General features: G+C 46.3%; 2 protein-coding genes across 9 annotated transcripts in view; both read right to left on the minus strand.

The window, feature by feature from the left end:
- The window catches only part of SRCAP (Snf2 related CREBBP activator protein), a 31,759-nt gene that overhangs the window by 16,052 nt on the left and 940 nt on the right, over window positions 1–14,767 (minus strand). For 3 of the 8 annotated variants that reach the window (XM_077916985.1, XM_077916986.1, XM_028705038.2), the window contains exons 1-15: window positions 10,312–10,411; window positions 9,769–9,842; window positions 8,453–8,697; window positions 7,621–7,863; window positions 7,267–7,452; window positions 6,811–6,951; window positions 5,486–5,702; window positions 4,947–5,233; window positions 4,549–4,636; window positions 4,348–4,437; window positions 3,595–3,750; window positions 2,286–2,539; window positions 2,034–2,211; window positions 1,579–1,715; window positions 72–241 (exon numbers count right to left, since the gene is read on the minus strand). In XM_077916985.1, coding sequence (XP_077773111.1) covers window positions 72–241; window positions 1,579–1,715; window positions 2,034–2,211; window positions 2,286–2,539; window positions 3,595–3,750; window positions 4,348–4,437; window positions 4,549–4,636; window positions 4,947–5,233; window positions 5,486–5,702; window positions 6,811–6,951; window positions 7,267–7,452; window positions 7,621–7,863; window positions 8,453–8,697; window positions 9,769–9,842; window positions 10,312–10,352 — 2,507 coding nt within the window. In that variant the 5' untranslated portion in view covers window positions 10,353–10,411. Of the gene's footprint in view, window positions 1–71; window positions 242–1,578; window positions 1,716–2,033; window positions 2,212–2,285; window positions 2,540–3,594; window positions 3,751–4,347; window positions 4,438–4,548; window positions 4,637–4,946; window positions 5,234–5,485; window positions 5,703–6,810; window positions 6,952–7,266; window positions 7,453–7,620; window positions 7,864–8,452; window positions 8,698–9,768; window positions 9,843–10,311; window positions 10,412–14,767 lie in introns of those variants that run through there. The other 5 variants (XM_077916987.1, XM_028705044.2, XM_028705046.2 and 2 more) reach the window with 3 other exon arrangements.
- LOC114583697 (uncharacterized) lies at window positions 10,571–14,638 on the minus strand. The gene has a single exon (XM_028705047.2). The coding sequence runs from the start codon at window positions 14,270–14,272 to the stop codon at window positions 10,571–10,573; it is 3,702 nt and encodes a 1,233-aa protein (XP_028560880.2). The 5' UTR covers window positions 14,273–14,638.

A 14,767-nucleotide genomic window follows, 5' to 3' on the forward strand; every position in this document is an offset into this window, starting at 1 on the left:
GAGAACCTCTGAGAGGGAGGCGTTCCCCACCTGCGCCCCAATCTCAAGCCCACCACCACACACACCCTCACCTGTTGAAGTTTAGCAGAGACTGCCAACGCTGAGACTTGAAGTTCTTAATGTTCTGAGCCTCGTCCAAGATCAGATACTTCCAATTCTTGCGTCGAAAGGCCTGGTGGTCCTGCAGTACCAGCTTGTATGAGGTGATGCAGATATGAAAGGCATTGGGCTTGGTCCAACCCTGAGTACAGACAGTGAAGGCTTACAATTGTGACCAATAACGCAAGAGGCACCAAGCTCAACAGCTGTAGACCTGAGGCAGGGAACTTCCAGCCCTCTCTGAGTTTCTTATTTTGATAGTTATTTAACAAAATTTATGTACCACTTGATTATTTTTTAAAAAACCAACAACTTCTAAGCATTTCACAAAGATAAAAAACACATTAAAAATATTGATAGAAAGCAATTAGAAACAGATGTTTAAAAACATTCAAAAGAGATATAACACATGAAACATTCTACATGTCTGAATTGGCTTGGGTAAACAAAAATGATTTAAGCAGGTGCCAAAGAGTATATAGAGGAGGGTCCTGCACTACTTATTTAAGAACAATACTGATCTAAGAACCCCTTAATTCAGCCTTAAATGCATTCCAGACTATTATCAAGTAATTTGGAGACTAAAAATAACTAAAATTCTTTAATATCTCTACTTAGGGTTTCCCTACCTTATGTTTCCTGGAGTACCAAAGAACTGAGCCACCAACATGTCTTATTCAGAGAATCATAGAAAAGTAGAGCTGGAAGGGACCACAAGGATCATCTAGTCCAACTCCTTGCAGGGCAGGAATCTTTTCCCCAACATGGGGCTTGAACCCGTGACCCTAAGGTTAGGAGTCTCCTGTTCTACCAACTGAGCTATAGAGGTGGGCTTCATATTCCTTTGTTGTGTGCCAGCAAAGAAATACTATAGCATGATTTGCCCATGTTTCACCAACTGGTTTCCCCCCCACTCCCCAAAATGAATAGACACACAAATACAAATCAATTCTGGAGTACAACTTGTGCCTCTTTTTACAATATGAGGTGATCTCTATCCCCTGGACTCATATGACACATATTATTTCAATACTTGCTTTCTGTGCTTTTGGGAAATTATGCTAGCTATATGTCTTCTATTGTGAGCCACATATGGATCAGAGACTGCATTACGATTACCCACAAGCATCATCTCAGTTTCCTTAAAACAGGTCTCTTATTAGCACAGTGTGATCACCAAACCTAATTTGACACCATACACTACATGCTACCCAAAATAATGCTAATAGTCTAGTTTCTCACTTTGTAGACTAGCCACCCTTTTTGATTTACTTAGATGTGGGGGAGGGAAATCTTTTAAATATTTTATCAAAGGACCCATAGAAGAAAGAATGTTTCCTGGAGGAAAATGATACCCAACATTACATTTTTTCAACCACAAAGACCCCTTTTTATGCTTATTTGGAGGTTTAAAACCATTTACACTGTGAGACACAAAACCCCTCTCTGGTCCCAGCTGCAAAGCCTGAGTTCTCTCACCTGCCGTTTTAGCTTACGCTCCTTCTGTGCCCCGTAGTAGGTGAGGATCTTGAAACTGGGGCACCAGCGCTTGATCTCCATCTCCCAGTTCAGTATCACGCTGGTGGGAACGATGATCAGGTGGGGGCCCCAGCTGCCTACAGGAGCACACAAGCACAGCAGAGAAGCTTCCATGACTCTGGAGACCAAGGCTGCCTCTGTGCCTCACTCCTCAGCCACATGCCCTCCCCTGAGCAAATCCAGCTCTCTCCCCTCCAGAGCTGGCTCTCCATAGCCCATTTGACCCCAGAATGGAGCTGTTAAACACAAGCTGCCAAAGGGAACAGTGACCACTAAAAGCACTGAGAGCATGAATTTTGTTACTCCACATCTTAGGAGGTTTAAGATGCCACCTACTGCTTCTAGCAAGGAGCCCATCCTCACCCTCCGTTCTCTTCTCAAAGTTCCTGACCCACCCTTTTCGCAGGCCAGATGCGCCAGCAGCGAGATCGTCTGGATTGTTTTGCCAAGCCCCATCTCATCCGCCAGAATACCATTGAGTTTCTTCTCATACATGGTGACCAACCAGTCCAGACCAATGTGTTGGTATTCTCGCAGTGTCCCACGCAACAGATAGGGAATAGGCGTCTTAACCTACATGGGAGAAGGGCAATATAATTTGCCTGCTTTATTCCAGTGCAATCCCCTGCAGATTCCCTCTGACTCACCTGCGTAGTATCCAAGGTATAACCTTTGGGTTGCAGGCTCTCCGCTGCGGCTGCTATGTCTGTGATCTCCTTCTTGGGCCCTGGGGCTGGAGTCGAGTCATTGTCTCCCTCGCCACCACGATCCTCATCCTGCTTCAGAAGATACTCAACACCAAAGTCCTCCTCCTGGCTCACAGAGGCTTCTTCCTCCCCGCCTTCCATGGCATCCTCCTCTTCACTTTCATCCTGCTCACTCTCCACCTCTTCTGTGGAATCTGAAAGAAGTAGCAATGTCAGGACAAAAAGCAGCTGGGCAACTTACTGCTATCATCTTTAAATCACTGCCTTACAAACTACACTGCTCTATACAAGAAATCATTTGTTACGTGCCACAAACTCCATCAAGGCAAATGCAGCATGTTAAGTTGTTTTTGGGATAAACATTTCTTCAAAAACAAAGTCTGATCCCAAGACTAAGGCAAATACGTGAAGACACCTGCTAAGAATACCTTCGGCCATAAAGAGGAGATAATACAGTGGTACCTTGGTTTTCAAACAGCTTAGTTCACGAACAACTTGGAATCCGAGTGCTGCAAAACCAGAAGTAGGTGTTCCAGTTTTCAAACTTTTTTTGGGAAGTCGAACATACGGTTTTGAGCCCCGTTTCCTGTTGCGCTGCTGATTTGCGCCCCCGTTTCCTGTTGCGCTAATTTGCGTCCCCCAATTGTAATTCAAGCCTTCCGTTTCCGTGTTTCCTGTTGCGCTGCTACTTTGCGTCCCCCCCATTGTAATTCAAACCTTCCGTTTCCGACTACAGTGTTCTGAGGTGATATTTGGAGCTTATATTTGGTGCTTTTGTTTTTGCTATTTATTTTGTGTTTTTTGTTTTGAGGCTTTTTCAGTTAATTCGCTTTTGTGACTGTGTGGATCCCAGTTCAGCTACTGAATGATTGTGACTGCGGAAATGGATAAAAAAAAACCATCCAAACAATGACTATCATCAGTGCAGGTAAGAATTTTTTTTAATTTTAATTTTAATTTTATTTATAGTACAGTGCATTGTTTATTGCTTTCATTTTATAGATCAATGGCCTCGTTAGATAGTAAAATTCATGCTAAATTGCTGTTTTAGGAGTTGTTTTTAAAAGTCTGTAGCGGATTAATCTGTTTTATGTTACTTTCTATGGGAAAACGCGCCTTGGTTGTGAAAGCTTTGGTTTTGGAACAGACTTCCGGAACGGATTAAGTTTGAGAATCAAGGTACCACTGTAATTACATACAAGATTCAATTACTTTCCAAAGCTACAAGACCCATTCCCTTCCTTTATACCTGACTGGCTACTGCTGTCTTCTTCCTCTGACTCTTCCTCATACTCAGAAGTGCTGGGCTCTGAGGCCTCGGATGACGTGTCCGACTCCTCCATTTCAAAGTCTGAGGTATAGGCGCCAGCGTATTTCTGCAGCAACTCATCCATGGGCAATTCACCTGCCAAAGCAAAAGAAAGCACAAGATTATGCCCAAACACTAAGATAGATAGTTCTCTTCTCTGATCCCTGATCATATCCTGTTGAAGTGGCCCTCTGGTTCTGTAACTAGCTACAAATTAGAACAGAGGGTTCCATCTTGGAAACCACAGCCTAGATTTTGGGTTCAATGACTTGTTATCATTTCTGAGCTCACCAAAACCTGTCCATCAGTTCAAATCAGTCCGCTTTTAGACTTATGTTGGCAATAGTGCTTTATCTTCCCATGGTTGTGGAAAGAAATGGAAATAGACATAGTGCAACCAATATAGGCCCAACTCAGTTCGCCAACAAGTAAGGTTGGTCTACTAAGTCAGATTACAGGTTCCAGGGCAACTGGAAACACTTGAGGGTAGGGCAAGAAATACAATACTGAGTTGGGGCAGGTGCTTACCCTGGCCCTACGTCCCTTTAAGAGCAGAAATTCTGGGAACGATGGTTCACAGACCTAGCAGACATTCGGAAACACAATTTAGTAATAAAGCGAATAGTGTTCAGGGCCCAGGGAATGAAAGTCCTGACCCCCATTTGCCACCCCAGCCACCATCTGCTTCCGAACCTTCCTTGGCCAGCTCATCCAGCTCCTGGCTGTGATCCACATCTCCTTCCAGCTTTTCTTCTGCATCTATTGTTTCCTCTTCATCTTCAGCTACAAGAGGAAGGATGCCCTGTGTTACTGCATGAAAGGATTCCAGCTCTGGTCCCTGCCTCAAGTTTCCAACATGCTCAGTCAACCGCAGACCCAAAATAATAGGCTCACCTTCCTCCTCATTGGCAGTGAACTCCTCATCCTCTTCATCGGGCTTCCAGGGTTTTTTATTCCTCTGAGTAACGGGCTTTGGCTTCTCCTGCCAAAAATGAGAAAGGGCTTTCAGACCAAGATGGGAGGCCTTTAGCAGTGCATGTGCATGTTACAGAAAGCAGGACAGAAATTTGGCAACAAGTATTCTCAACTAACTTAATCTTGCTATCTACAGCTAGGCCCTTGCCTGTCCAGGCCCAGCCTGATCCCTTGCCTGACTCGGTGTCCCTTTCCTACCTGCTGGTGATGCCCATCGAAGTGTGACTGCATGATGGTCAGAATTCTGTAGCTGCATATTCTAAGTAGAGTTCCCTACGCATCTGAACCCAAGACTTGCCCATAAACCAGCAGCACACCTTTAACTTCTTGGAAGTCTGTTTTTCGTCCTGCTCCTCTTCCTCTTCACTGTCACCCTCCTCCTCTTCATCATTTTCAGAACTAGAGGCACAAGGGGGCACGCTGAAGGAGTTCTCCAAAATTTGGGGTGGCAGTGACTGCAGCAGCTCTTCCAGGGGCAGTTCACTCTCCTGCTTTAGCAACTCAATCTCCCGTTGCTGAGTCTCCTCATCATTCCCTTCCTGCTGCTCTTCTACTTCGATAGTCTCCTCATCATCCGACTCGTCATGGGGTTGAAAATCCCCATCTGCCAGAGAAGGAAGAGGGGAGTGGTCAGACACAACTCCTTGGGGCTTACACAGTCTCTCCTCAAAAGAAGCACACATTACAATTCTACCATGTTTGGCTGGGCAGGAGGAGGAAATGGGCATGGAAGTTTCCCCCTGCAATTACATTCATAGGATGTAAGCCATATAGGGGTACCTGTGTTGAACTAGCCCTGGATGGGCTGGGGCTGGGCAGTTTCAGAGAAAAGGGTTGAGACTTTTAAGTTTCTGACCTTCATCCTCAGTGAGGTGACTGGGGTGTGGTGGGCTAGAGGCAGTAGAGCCCGCATGGGAGCCACCAGTCTTGCTGGGAACTGGAAAGGTCTCATTGAGGCTCTGGGTCAGTAGGTCCGAGTATTTCTCTGTCTGGCCCACTATGAAGTCTAGCTGCAGGTCCAAGGCTTTTTTCCGTTTCTCCTCCAGACGTGATTGTTGCTTGAATTGCACAACCTGAGGAAAAAAGAGTTGGGGGGGGGGGAGTCTCCAAGTTCATTCCTGCAGAATGTGCTGTGCTAGAACTTGCTCTTGAGTTAAAGGCAACATGGGCAAAGAGCTACTATCTTCTCTAAGTCTTCAGTAGCCCTGTGCACACAGTGCCACTCTTTCCTCTGCAACCTTAACCTTGCAAATTTTTCAAAGCTATTAAAAAAGCACTTTGTTACTCATGTAAAAGCAAGAAACCCCAATTTAGTTATTTGGAACAGTAACTCCAATTACAAGTAATAAAAGCAACTGATGTTTTGAGACAGAGCAGAACAATTTATTTCACTGCTGTAGGAGAATAAACAAGAGTATAATTTGCCTCGCCTTTTTAATATGAATGCAGAAGTGAAGAATAAGAGTGAACATAAATATATAGCAGACAAAACCTCCAACTAACTGCATGCTTTATGTGTTTGAAATTCTAGTTTGTTATGCTTCATGTATTTTGTCTAAATGAAATCATTCATATATGTGTGTATGCATGCATGTATGTATGTATGTACGTGTATATGTGTGTGTGTGTGTATATATCTATACAGTGGTACCTCGCAAGACGAATGCCTCGCAAGACAAAAAACTCGCTAGACGAAAGGGTTTTTTGTTTTTTGAGCTGCTTCGCAAGACGGAAACGTGACTTGACTTCGAGGAGCAACTCATAGAACGCGGTGTGGTAGCCTTTTTTGAGGTTTTTAAAGACTTTGGTGATTTTTGAAGCTTTTCCAAAACTTTCCCGACACCGTGCTTCGCAAGACGAAAAAAATCGCAAGACGACAAAACTCGCGGAACGAATTAATTTCGTCTTGCGAGGCACCACTGTACATATGTATACACACACACACACACACACTTTTACCTATACACATATATGAATGAGAGAAATTCCATCAACAAACTATGAAGGCAAGAGATTCACTCAACCCTTCTATGGATGAATCCAGAGTATTTTTGATTAGGCAGAGTAGAGGCAACCAGCTCCAGACACTTGGCTCAAAGTGTGGCTCCTGTATTCAGAGTATAGCCAGGCCAGCAAGGCCTGCATGCTGCTTTTATGATGACAGACAGGTTCCTCACGTACCTTCTCTACGTTGCTCCAGAATTGCTTGACCTCTTTGGCGATGGACGAGGCAATACGGCGCAGCTTGGCCTGCTCCTCCCGTTTAGCTCGTTCTTCTTTTTGCTTCTGCTCTTCGTGGTGTCTGATCACCATGCGCACCACCTGCAAACAACAAAGGAGATTAGGATCATGTTAATAATCACAGGTCTTCACAGATTTCCACGGCTCTAAACAGTCCTTCCTAAATCTGGGTTGTAGGGAAGAGCTAGCTCCACTTCACTAAAGTGGATGGAAACCCTAGGGACACACATATTATATTGCTTTTCTGCAACAGCACAAGCCACCAGCCTGAGGTGTTACAAAACTGCACGATTATGAAATGCCCTTAAACCCAGAGATTGGAATGCACGTGTGAAAACTGACTGAAAGAGGTGGGTTAAATGTTTGGAGATTGGCAGCTGCTTCCATCAAACTCACCTTCCTCGCAACACCCCTCTTCCATCGGCGCTCTTGGGCAAAGTCAGCAGAGAGCCACTGCATCTCCTCGCAAAGATAATCCCAGTGCACTTTGGGCCGGACTGGCTCAGGCACCTTTGACAGCCGTTTCATGGACCAGAACCCTTCCTTTTTCATTTCTGCGATGCGGTTTTCAATCTCTGCCTCCTGGAATACATCCCCCAAGTCAGTTAGCCCAAAACATTATATCCCTGTGAACTGCAGCTTGGAAGGAAAAACTAAACAGAATGTCTAAACAACTTAGATTGTGTATGTTCATGCCCAACTCAAGAGGGCAGAAGGGGCCAAATGATCCCTGGACCCTGCGTGGCTTACATGCTTGGCCTGCTCAGCAATCTCCGCGTGTGTCTTGTCCCACATGCTTGCAGGGTCCGGGGAGGTGTACATCCCGGGCGACACAAGGGCTCTGTTCTGTGTCTTGGGAACATCAAAACCTGGGTGACTGTCCAGCGAGGAGTCGTGGGTGAGATGTGGTGGTGAGATGCTGCCAGTTGAGGCAGGTGAGCCCGAGGAGGCTGGTGACACTGGGTTACTGCCTGTCATTCTGTCCGGTGCAGTCTGAGATGAACAAGAGGAGACAAACGAGGGTAGAAAATTATTATAGTGGCCTTAATGCTAGAAAGGAACCTAACAGCTCTGGGGAGCTTGTCTAGGTAGAGCATCAGAGAAGAGCATCCCTTGCTCTGACTCTCACAGATGGTCTTGGTAGTACAATGCTCATCCACATACTTCATTAAAGCAGTCAAAATTCATTCCGAAGACCCCTAATGAACTACAGTGCTTTGAAAAACTGTACAGTGGTGCCCCGCAAGACGAATGCCTCGCAAGACGAAAGGGTTTTCCGTTTTTTGAGTTGTTCCACAAGATGAATTTCCCTATGGGCTTGCTTCGCAAGACGAAACGTCTTGCGAGTTCTTGCAAGTTTGTTTCCTTTTTCTTAAAGCCGCTAAGCCGTTAATAGCCGTTAAGCCGCTAATAGCCGCTAAGCCGTTAATAGCCGCTAAGCCATTAATAGCCGTGCTTCGCAAGACGAAAAAACTGCAAGACGAAGAGACTCACAGAACGGATTAATTTCGTCTTGCGAGGCACCACTGTAATCCAGTAAGCGGCCTCAAAACACAGGGCCTTACACTGGGATTCCCCTCACCTCCAACTCTACCTGTGGGTGCAGCGCATGTTGCTGTTGGGGAGGACTGCTCTGCATTTTAGTTCTCTCTTGCTCTTTGCCTCTCGTCCCAACAGCTTCGTTTGCGGTTGTAGTGCTGGCTTCCTGCTCCAGTGCATGCTCGGAACCGGCCTCATTCTGGTCAGCCAGCCACTGGGACGAGCCGTCCAGCTCCTGGGTTCCTTGGCAGCCCAGCCTGCGCTCGGGACTGCCTGTCTCAGAATTATCTAGAGATTCATGAAGAGACATCAGTCGCATTGTGATCAGAGCCAGACTGAAAAGAACTGAAAGACACCCACTCAAGAACAAGCTAAAGGAAGATTTTCAGAGGAAGTGAAATTAAACGTCAAAATGACATTAGCATGCCCTCTGCCTACAATTTTACTTTCCTTTAACACAAAGTAAAGCACTAAAAATTAAAGAAGGAAAGTAATGCACCTTAAAAGCAACTATTAACTAAACAGCACAAATGTAAACCAAACAGTTCCCAGCTGATCAAATCTCATTTCTCACTAGGTTTTTTTCAAAAAAGCAGCTGTGAGTATAAATATGATTTGATTAATGATTACAGTGAAGGGAGGAGGGGTTCTTTTTTCCTTTTTTGTTGCTGTTGCCAAAATCAGGGGAGGCCCAGAAAATTTTGCTTGGGAGCCGGATCAGGCCCCTCAAACTGGGGGTTAGCCTCTCCCAATTTACGATATACAAGAGATCTGGTGGCAGAACCCAGTAGAAAATTAATATATCCAACACAGTAGCTATCAAAAACACAACAGCATTAGAAAATCTCCGTTGCTAAGTTTGTACACACAAGCAAACATTTTCTGTTACAGAATAAATGTTAGGGTAATGTGCAAAAATGTTTTCTCTCAAAGTTTGCATTTAAAACTTTAATATTTAGACACAAAAGATGTAAACCCTGCCTACAAGTAGAGGATTCCTCTATCTTCCTCCACTGGATACATATTCTACTGTTTAGTACTAAATGCCTAGACTTTCCAAAAATTTCCAGGGGAGCTATGAACAGATACTGTAAATTTTATTTCATTCCTTTGAGCTGCTTTTTATATCCCTCCATCATATCTCAACAAGCAAATTAAGTTTAGTTGTGGCCAAGCCAGATTCTAGTACATAATAAATTCTGGCCCATCAATATAGATGTTGGTGACAGAAAAAGCATTTTGAAAAGAAAATAAATCCAACACTGCGCTCAGAAAAACAGCCAAAGATTTAGATTTGCTTGATGTTCCTGCTTAAAACCCTGTTGCCAATTCCCCAATGGTATTCAATTTCACCTGTACCTGCGTGAGCTGCGAACTCCTCTTGCTTGTCAGGCTGAACTTCCAGGGTTTCGCCTTCCTGGGGAATACTACACCTGAAAAAAGATGGAACTGTTAGTCCAGAGAACATTTTGTGTGTGTGTGCCCGTGTGGTAGATGCACAGCAGCCTATTCCTTTAGGTAAGGATCATTCAAACTTGCTCTTGGGACCCTGGACGACTCTGCCAAAGGGTAGATCAAACCCTGTCTCTCTTTTATTGTTACGCAGACAGCATGGGAATAGCCTGCCCACGGGTTGCGGTGGAGAGTTTTACTGTACGCACCAGCTACCAAATTCAAGCCTATGAAAAGAGGCAGGAACCTGTTTGGGATGCGGTTTGGTGAACTACTAGGAGAATTATCTCACTTTCCCATCCACTTTACGGATTCTGAGTTGTCTAGCAGTGTCCTTTTCACTCACTCCCATGCCTAGGTATCCAGAGCCCAAAATCTTCTCAGTATCTGGGGCTAGATGAGTGGAGTATAAATAATAAATTATTTTTATTTTGCTTCCTATGTACCCACCTTTGCTTCAGAAGCGTCAATATTCTGCACGTCACCCTCATATCATTATCCCAAAGTTTACTTCCCTTCTTGGCTTCATTCTTTTGAGAGAGATCTACAACCCATTCATCCTGCAAGCTGAGATTTTGCAACTCAACTCTATTGCTATAGCATCCTATTAACTCTCTGCTTCTATAGCTCAATTTTGTCCCTAGCTCATAAATAACCCACTATCTCCCAAACCTTTTGTTCCTTCCCTCTCACTCCACACTTAACCCAGTTACCTTGTAATTCTACCTCCCTGGCCTGACCCTGCTGGCTCCATATCCTGCTTCAGCCTCTCAGCCAGCCCCTGCCCTTCTACTTCCAATCCTGACACAGCCTCACCCTCCACATGCTGTGCCAGCCTCAGCGCCCTCTGTTCAACCTGCCCCAGAATGGAACTAGTCTTAACATAACTCAATGGAAGAGTATCAATGGGACTTTCAGCCACCTTCACTCCCTTCACATGCAAACCAGCTGGGCCTTCGCCCCACATTGCCCGCCTCATGGCATTGTACCTTTTAATTGCAATTCCCATTACCCCATCCCGCCAATCTTTCAACTCTTGCTTTCCTGTTAAGAGGCCTGGACTTCGTCTCTCTGCCATAGAGTCAGGACTGCCTGCTTTTGAGCCATGAACTGTTACAGAGAGTCGAGACACTGTCTGCTTAGATCCCAACACGTCCTTCAGCCAGTGTACGTTGGCTGATTGGCTTGTAAGCCCATACACCCTTCTTCCCATCCCAGACACTGGTGGCTCAGGACTTGGTCCTGCTGACTTTACTGCTCCCTGACCTGTCACCATCATGTTTATTCGTTCTTTTATTCCAGCCCGCAATGGCCCTAAAGCAAGTCCATGCCCGGACCCAAGGCCTGCAGTCCAACCAGAACCTGGTCGTATTGTCGAATAATCTTGTGTCAGTGGCCTACCAAGCCATGGCAAGTACATTCCTTCTGGATGTTGCCTTGCTCTGTCATCAACATCCTTGGCCAGTATCTCCAACTCCTTAACTATCTGTTCCTGCCTCGGTGGTTCTGCTGGGGTCTGATCAGATCCCTTTCCTGCCTCCTCCATCACAGGAACCTGCTGAAAGCTCTCTATCCTGTTATCTGCCTCAGAGAAACATGACATCCCTTCCCGTCCAATTCTGTACCCCATCATAACCACCGGCTCACCTACTTTAACCCTAATTGCACGAGACCTCAATTCAGCTGATCGTGTCTCCCTCTGATCTAATTCACCCTTTCCCAGTTGCGCACGAGTCTCCTTAATCACTCCCTTTTGCTGAGCCATTGCTGTTAAACTGGTCACAATCAACCCTGGAGCCCTGTGCTCCAGCACTCCACGACGGAATCCACATGAGCGTGTTGCCCCTTGATGTGGTACCAGTATTGGCCCTTGCCGTAATCCTGCCAACCCTGAAATTATTTTCCCCTTCAACTTGCGACGTTCCTCTTGACTTCCTATGGCAGTGCGCTGTGACAAATGTGATGACAGCACTGAGGAACCTGATTTATTCAATTCAGCCACCTTCAGGCTTGGTTCCACTTGACCTTGGGCCAGGTTCGTATCAGATGCCAACCAGGTGACTCTGGTATCTTCTTCACTTGGTTTTGCCCTGGAAGGCACGCCTGCCATCTCCTGAGTTGGTCCTCCCAACTGTTCTTCTAATTCTGGGCTCCAAACTAATGTCTTCTCCTGAGAGGGTACCTTTCTTCCCATAGTACCTTGATGCTGCTCAGTCAACGCAATCTCACCTACACTTGTAACCTCCACTACTGGTCCCTGAAATGGTTCCACCAGCACCTTAGTATCACTCTGATCCCCGAATAATGCCTCTCTTATTTCTCGAGATTCCTCCCTAATAACCCTCTCAGTTGAACCCAACTGCTTGGCTTCTCCCTGATCAAGTCCTACTTGCTCTTTTGTCTCCCTTTGTTCTGGTTCTGCTAGCTCTCCAACTTTCTCCTGACTAGTTCCTAGTTTCACCTCTTCTCCAGCCCCAATCTCCTGACTTTGCACAAGTTCTTCCTCCAGACCTCCAGTTTCTTCTTGTGCTCCAGCTACTCTCACTGGTGCTCCCACCGCCTCCTCCCTTCCTTCTTCCTGACCCACTGCACTCATCTTTTCTGTTTCCCTCTGAGCTGCTCCTATCACTTGCTCAGCCACATCAAGAGCCACGTGTATCATATCCTCCTTGACAGTCACCTCCTCAGTCTCTACCTGACTTGTCACTACCAAACCCTCCCCCTCAATAAATGCTACATCTCTCTTTGAAGTTGCCACCTCTGCCTCCCTCTTATCTTCCCCTTCCTCCACTGTGGCTACCATACTGCCAATCTCACCCTGACTTATCCCAGCCAAATCCTCAACTTGCTTTTGATCTTCTACTGATTCCACATCTTCTGCCACCTCTTCTGCCTGCTTTTCATCTATTCTTGGTGATCCCTGATCCAGTGTTGATGCCATACTTTCTTTTTCAGTCTTACCCTCAACGTCTCCCTGACTTGCCACCACCAAATGCTCAGCCTTCTCCTCAGCTGCATCTGCCTCTCCCTCAGCAATCACCAACTCTGACTCCCTCAGGTCTTCTTGTAGGACTTCAGCTTTAACTTGATCCATTGATGGTGCCACCTCCTCTGCTTCTCCCCTGCTTGACTTCACCGAGTCTTCAACTTCCCCCCAACCCTCTGATGATGCCAAATCTCCTTCCACAATCATGCTTTCAGCCTCTCCCTGATCTACTCCAGATACCCTGTCTTCCCTTTCAATTTCCTCACCAAGTCCCTCCTCACCTGGTCCAACTGTCATCTCCGCCTCCCTCTTACCCAAAACTGGTTCCTCCTCTCCAGTCAACACCTCAATTCCCCCCTGACCTAGTCCTACCAACTCCTCCTCACCCCTTGCTAATATTGCATCTTCCTCTGCAGTCACTTCCTCTAGCTCTCTCTCATTTACATCTGGCACCTTCTCAGTTTCCTCATAGTCAATTGCAGGTGCCACATCCTCTTCCTTTCCAGTGACCTCTAGCATCTCCCCTTGACCCAGTCCTGACAACTCCTCCATTTCTCCATGATTATCTGTTGATTCGCCTTCTTTGTCACTCTCTCCCACCTCCACAGACTCTGGTATCTTTTCAGCCTCCCCCACTGCCTCATCTTCCCTAACAGTTGCCTCAGCTTCCCTCTCTTCCAGTTCCATCAACTTTTCCTGTTCATCTCCCCTTTCAACCCTCTCTCCAGAATCTACACGGTCCTCTTCTACCAAATCCTCTTCTTTCCCATGGTCTGGCCCTGCCAACTCCTCAGTCCAATTTCCCCCCATTTCTAGAACCATTTCTCCCTCTCCAAGCAGTGCTTCTTCCTCATGAACAAATTCCTGAGTCTCCTGCTGATCCATTCCTTTTCCAGTCTTCCCCTCAGCTTCCCTCTCATTTGGGCTCCCAAAAACACTGGTTTCCTCCTGATTTGGTTCTCTTGACTCTTCAACTTCTTCTTTCTCTCTATTACTCTTAAGCTGAAGTTCCTCAAGAATCACTGTCTCCAACTCTTCTGCTTTTCTCAGATCTGGTTCAATAATTTCCTCAGCCTCTTCCCCAGACATTCCTAATGCCACTTCTCTTTTCAGTGCATCCTCAGCCACCCCCCTATCCAGTCCTGCTAAGGGTCCAAATGTATCCAGGTCTGGTTCCATGAACTCTCCAGTAGCTGGTGCCTCATGTTCTTTTTCAGCCTCTTCTGCCTCCCCCTGACTTGCCCCCAAGGAGTCCTCAACCTTCCCCTCACTTGTCTCTGAGTCTTTAGCCTCTCCCTGTCCCACACCTGTCTCTGGAAGCAATCCAGATATCTTTCTCTCTGCCTCATTGGGAGGTCCTTCCACTACAGCCTCCTCTCCCTTCCTTTCATCCTGAGCTTCAGCCTGCCCCTCCTCAGGCTCCATGACCACATTAACCTTTCACTTATTTCTGGTCTGGTTTCTTGCAAAACTTTGATGGTGCTAAGTAACTGCAACCCACTCCCAACTTTTCAAGTATTATCCCTAGCCAACCAAACCCTAGAGCTGTACAACTGCTCAAGTTCCAGATGATACCCTAATACCCTTTGAAATTGCCACCCTTTCTCAGAACCCTTGCGCCCCGCTAAAAATCAATCCTTGTACCCGCAATCCTGCAGTTATTCATTCATTGCACCCTAATCGCAAGCGATTCCCCCTCTGACGCCTAGTTTCTTTCTTTTTCAGCACAAGTTCGATGCCCTTTGATTTCCCCCCACCCTTTAACCCCTTTGTCACCCTTTCCCTCCCACCTTTTCCCTTTGACCCCTTGACCCCGCCCCGGTTTCCCCCAAAGCCCTCCCTCCCTCGCCCTCCCTCCCTAGTCCCCCGAGAATCCCCGTTCGCCCCTCCCCCACCCGCTGAGGAGTAAGCGGCCGTTGG

The sequence above is a fragment of the Podarcis muralis genome, chromosome 13 (genome assembly GCF_964188315.1).
Source record: "Podarcis muralis chromosome 13, rPodMur119.hap1.1, whole genome shotgun sequence".
In the NCBI taxonomy this organism is placed as follows: Eukaryota; Metazoa; Chordata; class Lepidosauria; order Squamata; family Lacertidae; genus Podarcis; species Podarcis muralis.

Bases quoted from the DNA above. Each gene is read 5' to 3' on its own strand.
- LOC114583697 (XM_028705047.2), bottom strand. From the start codon at position 14,272: ATGGAGCCTGAGGAGGGGCAGGCTGAAGCTCAGGATGAAAGGAAGGGA.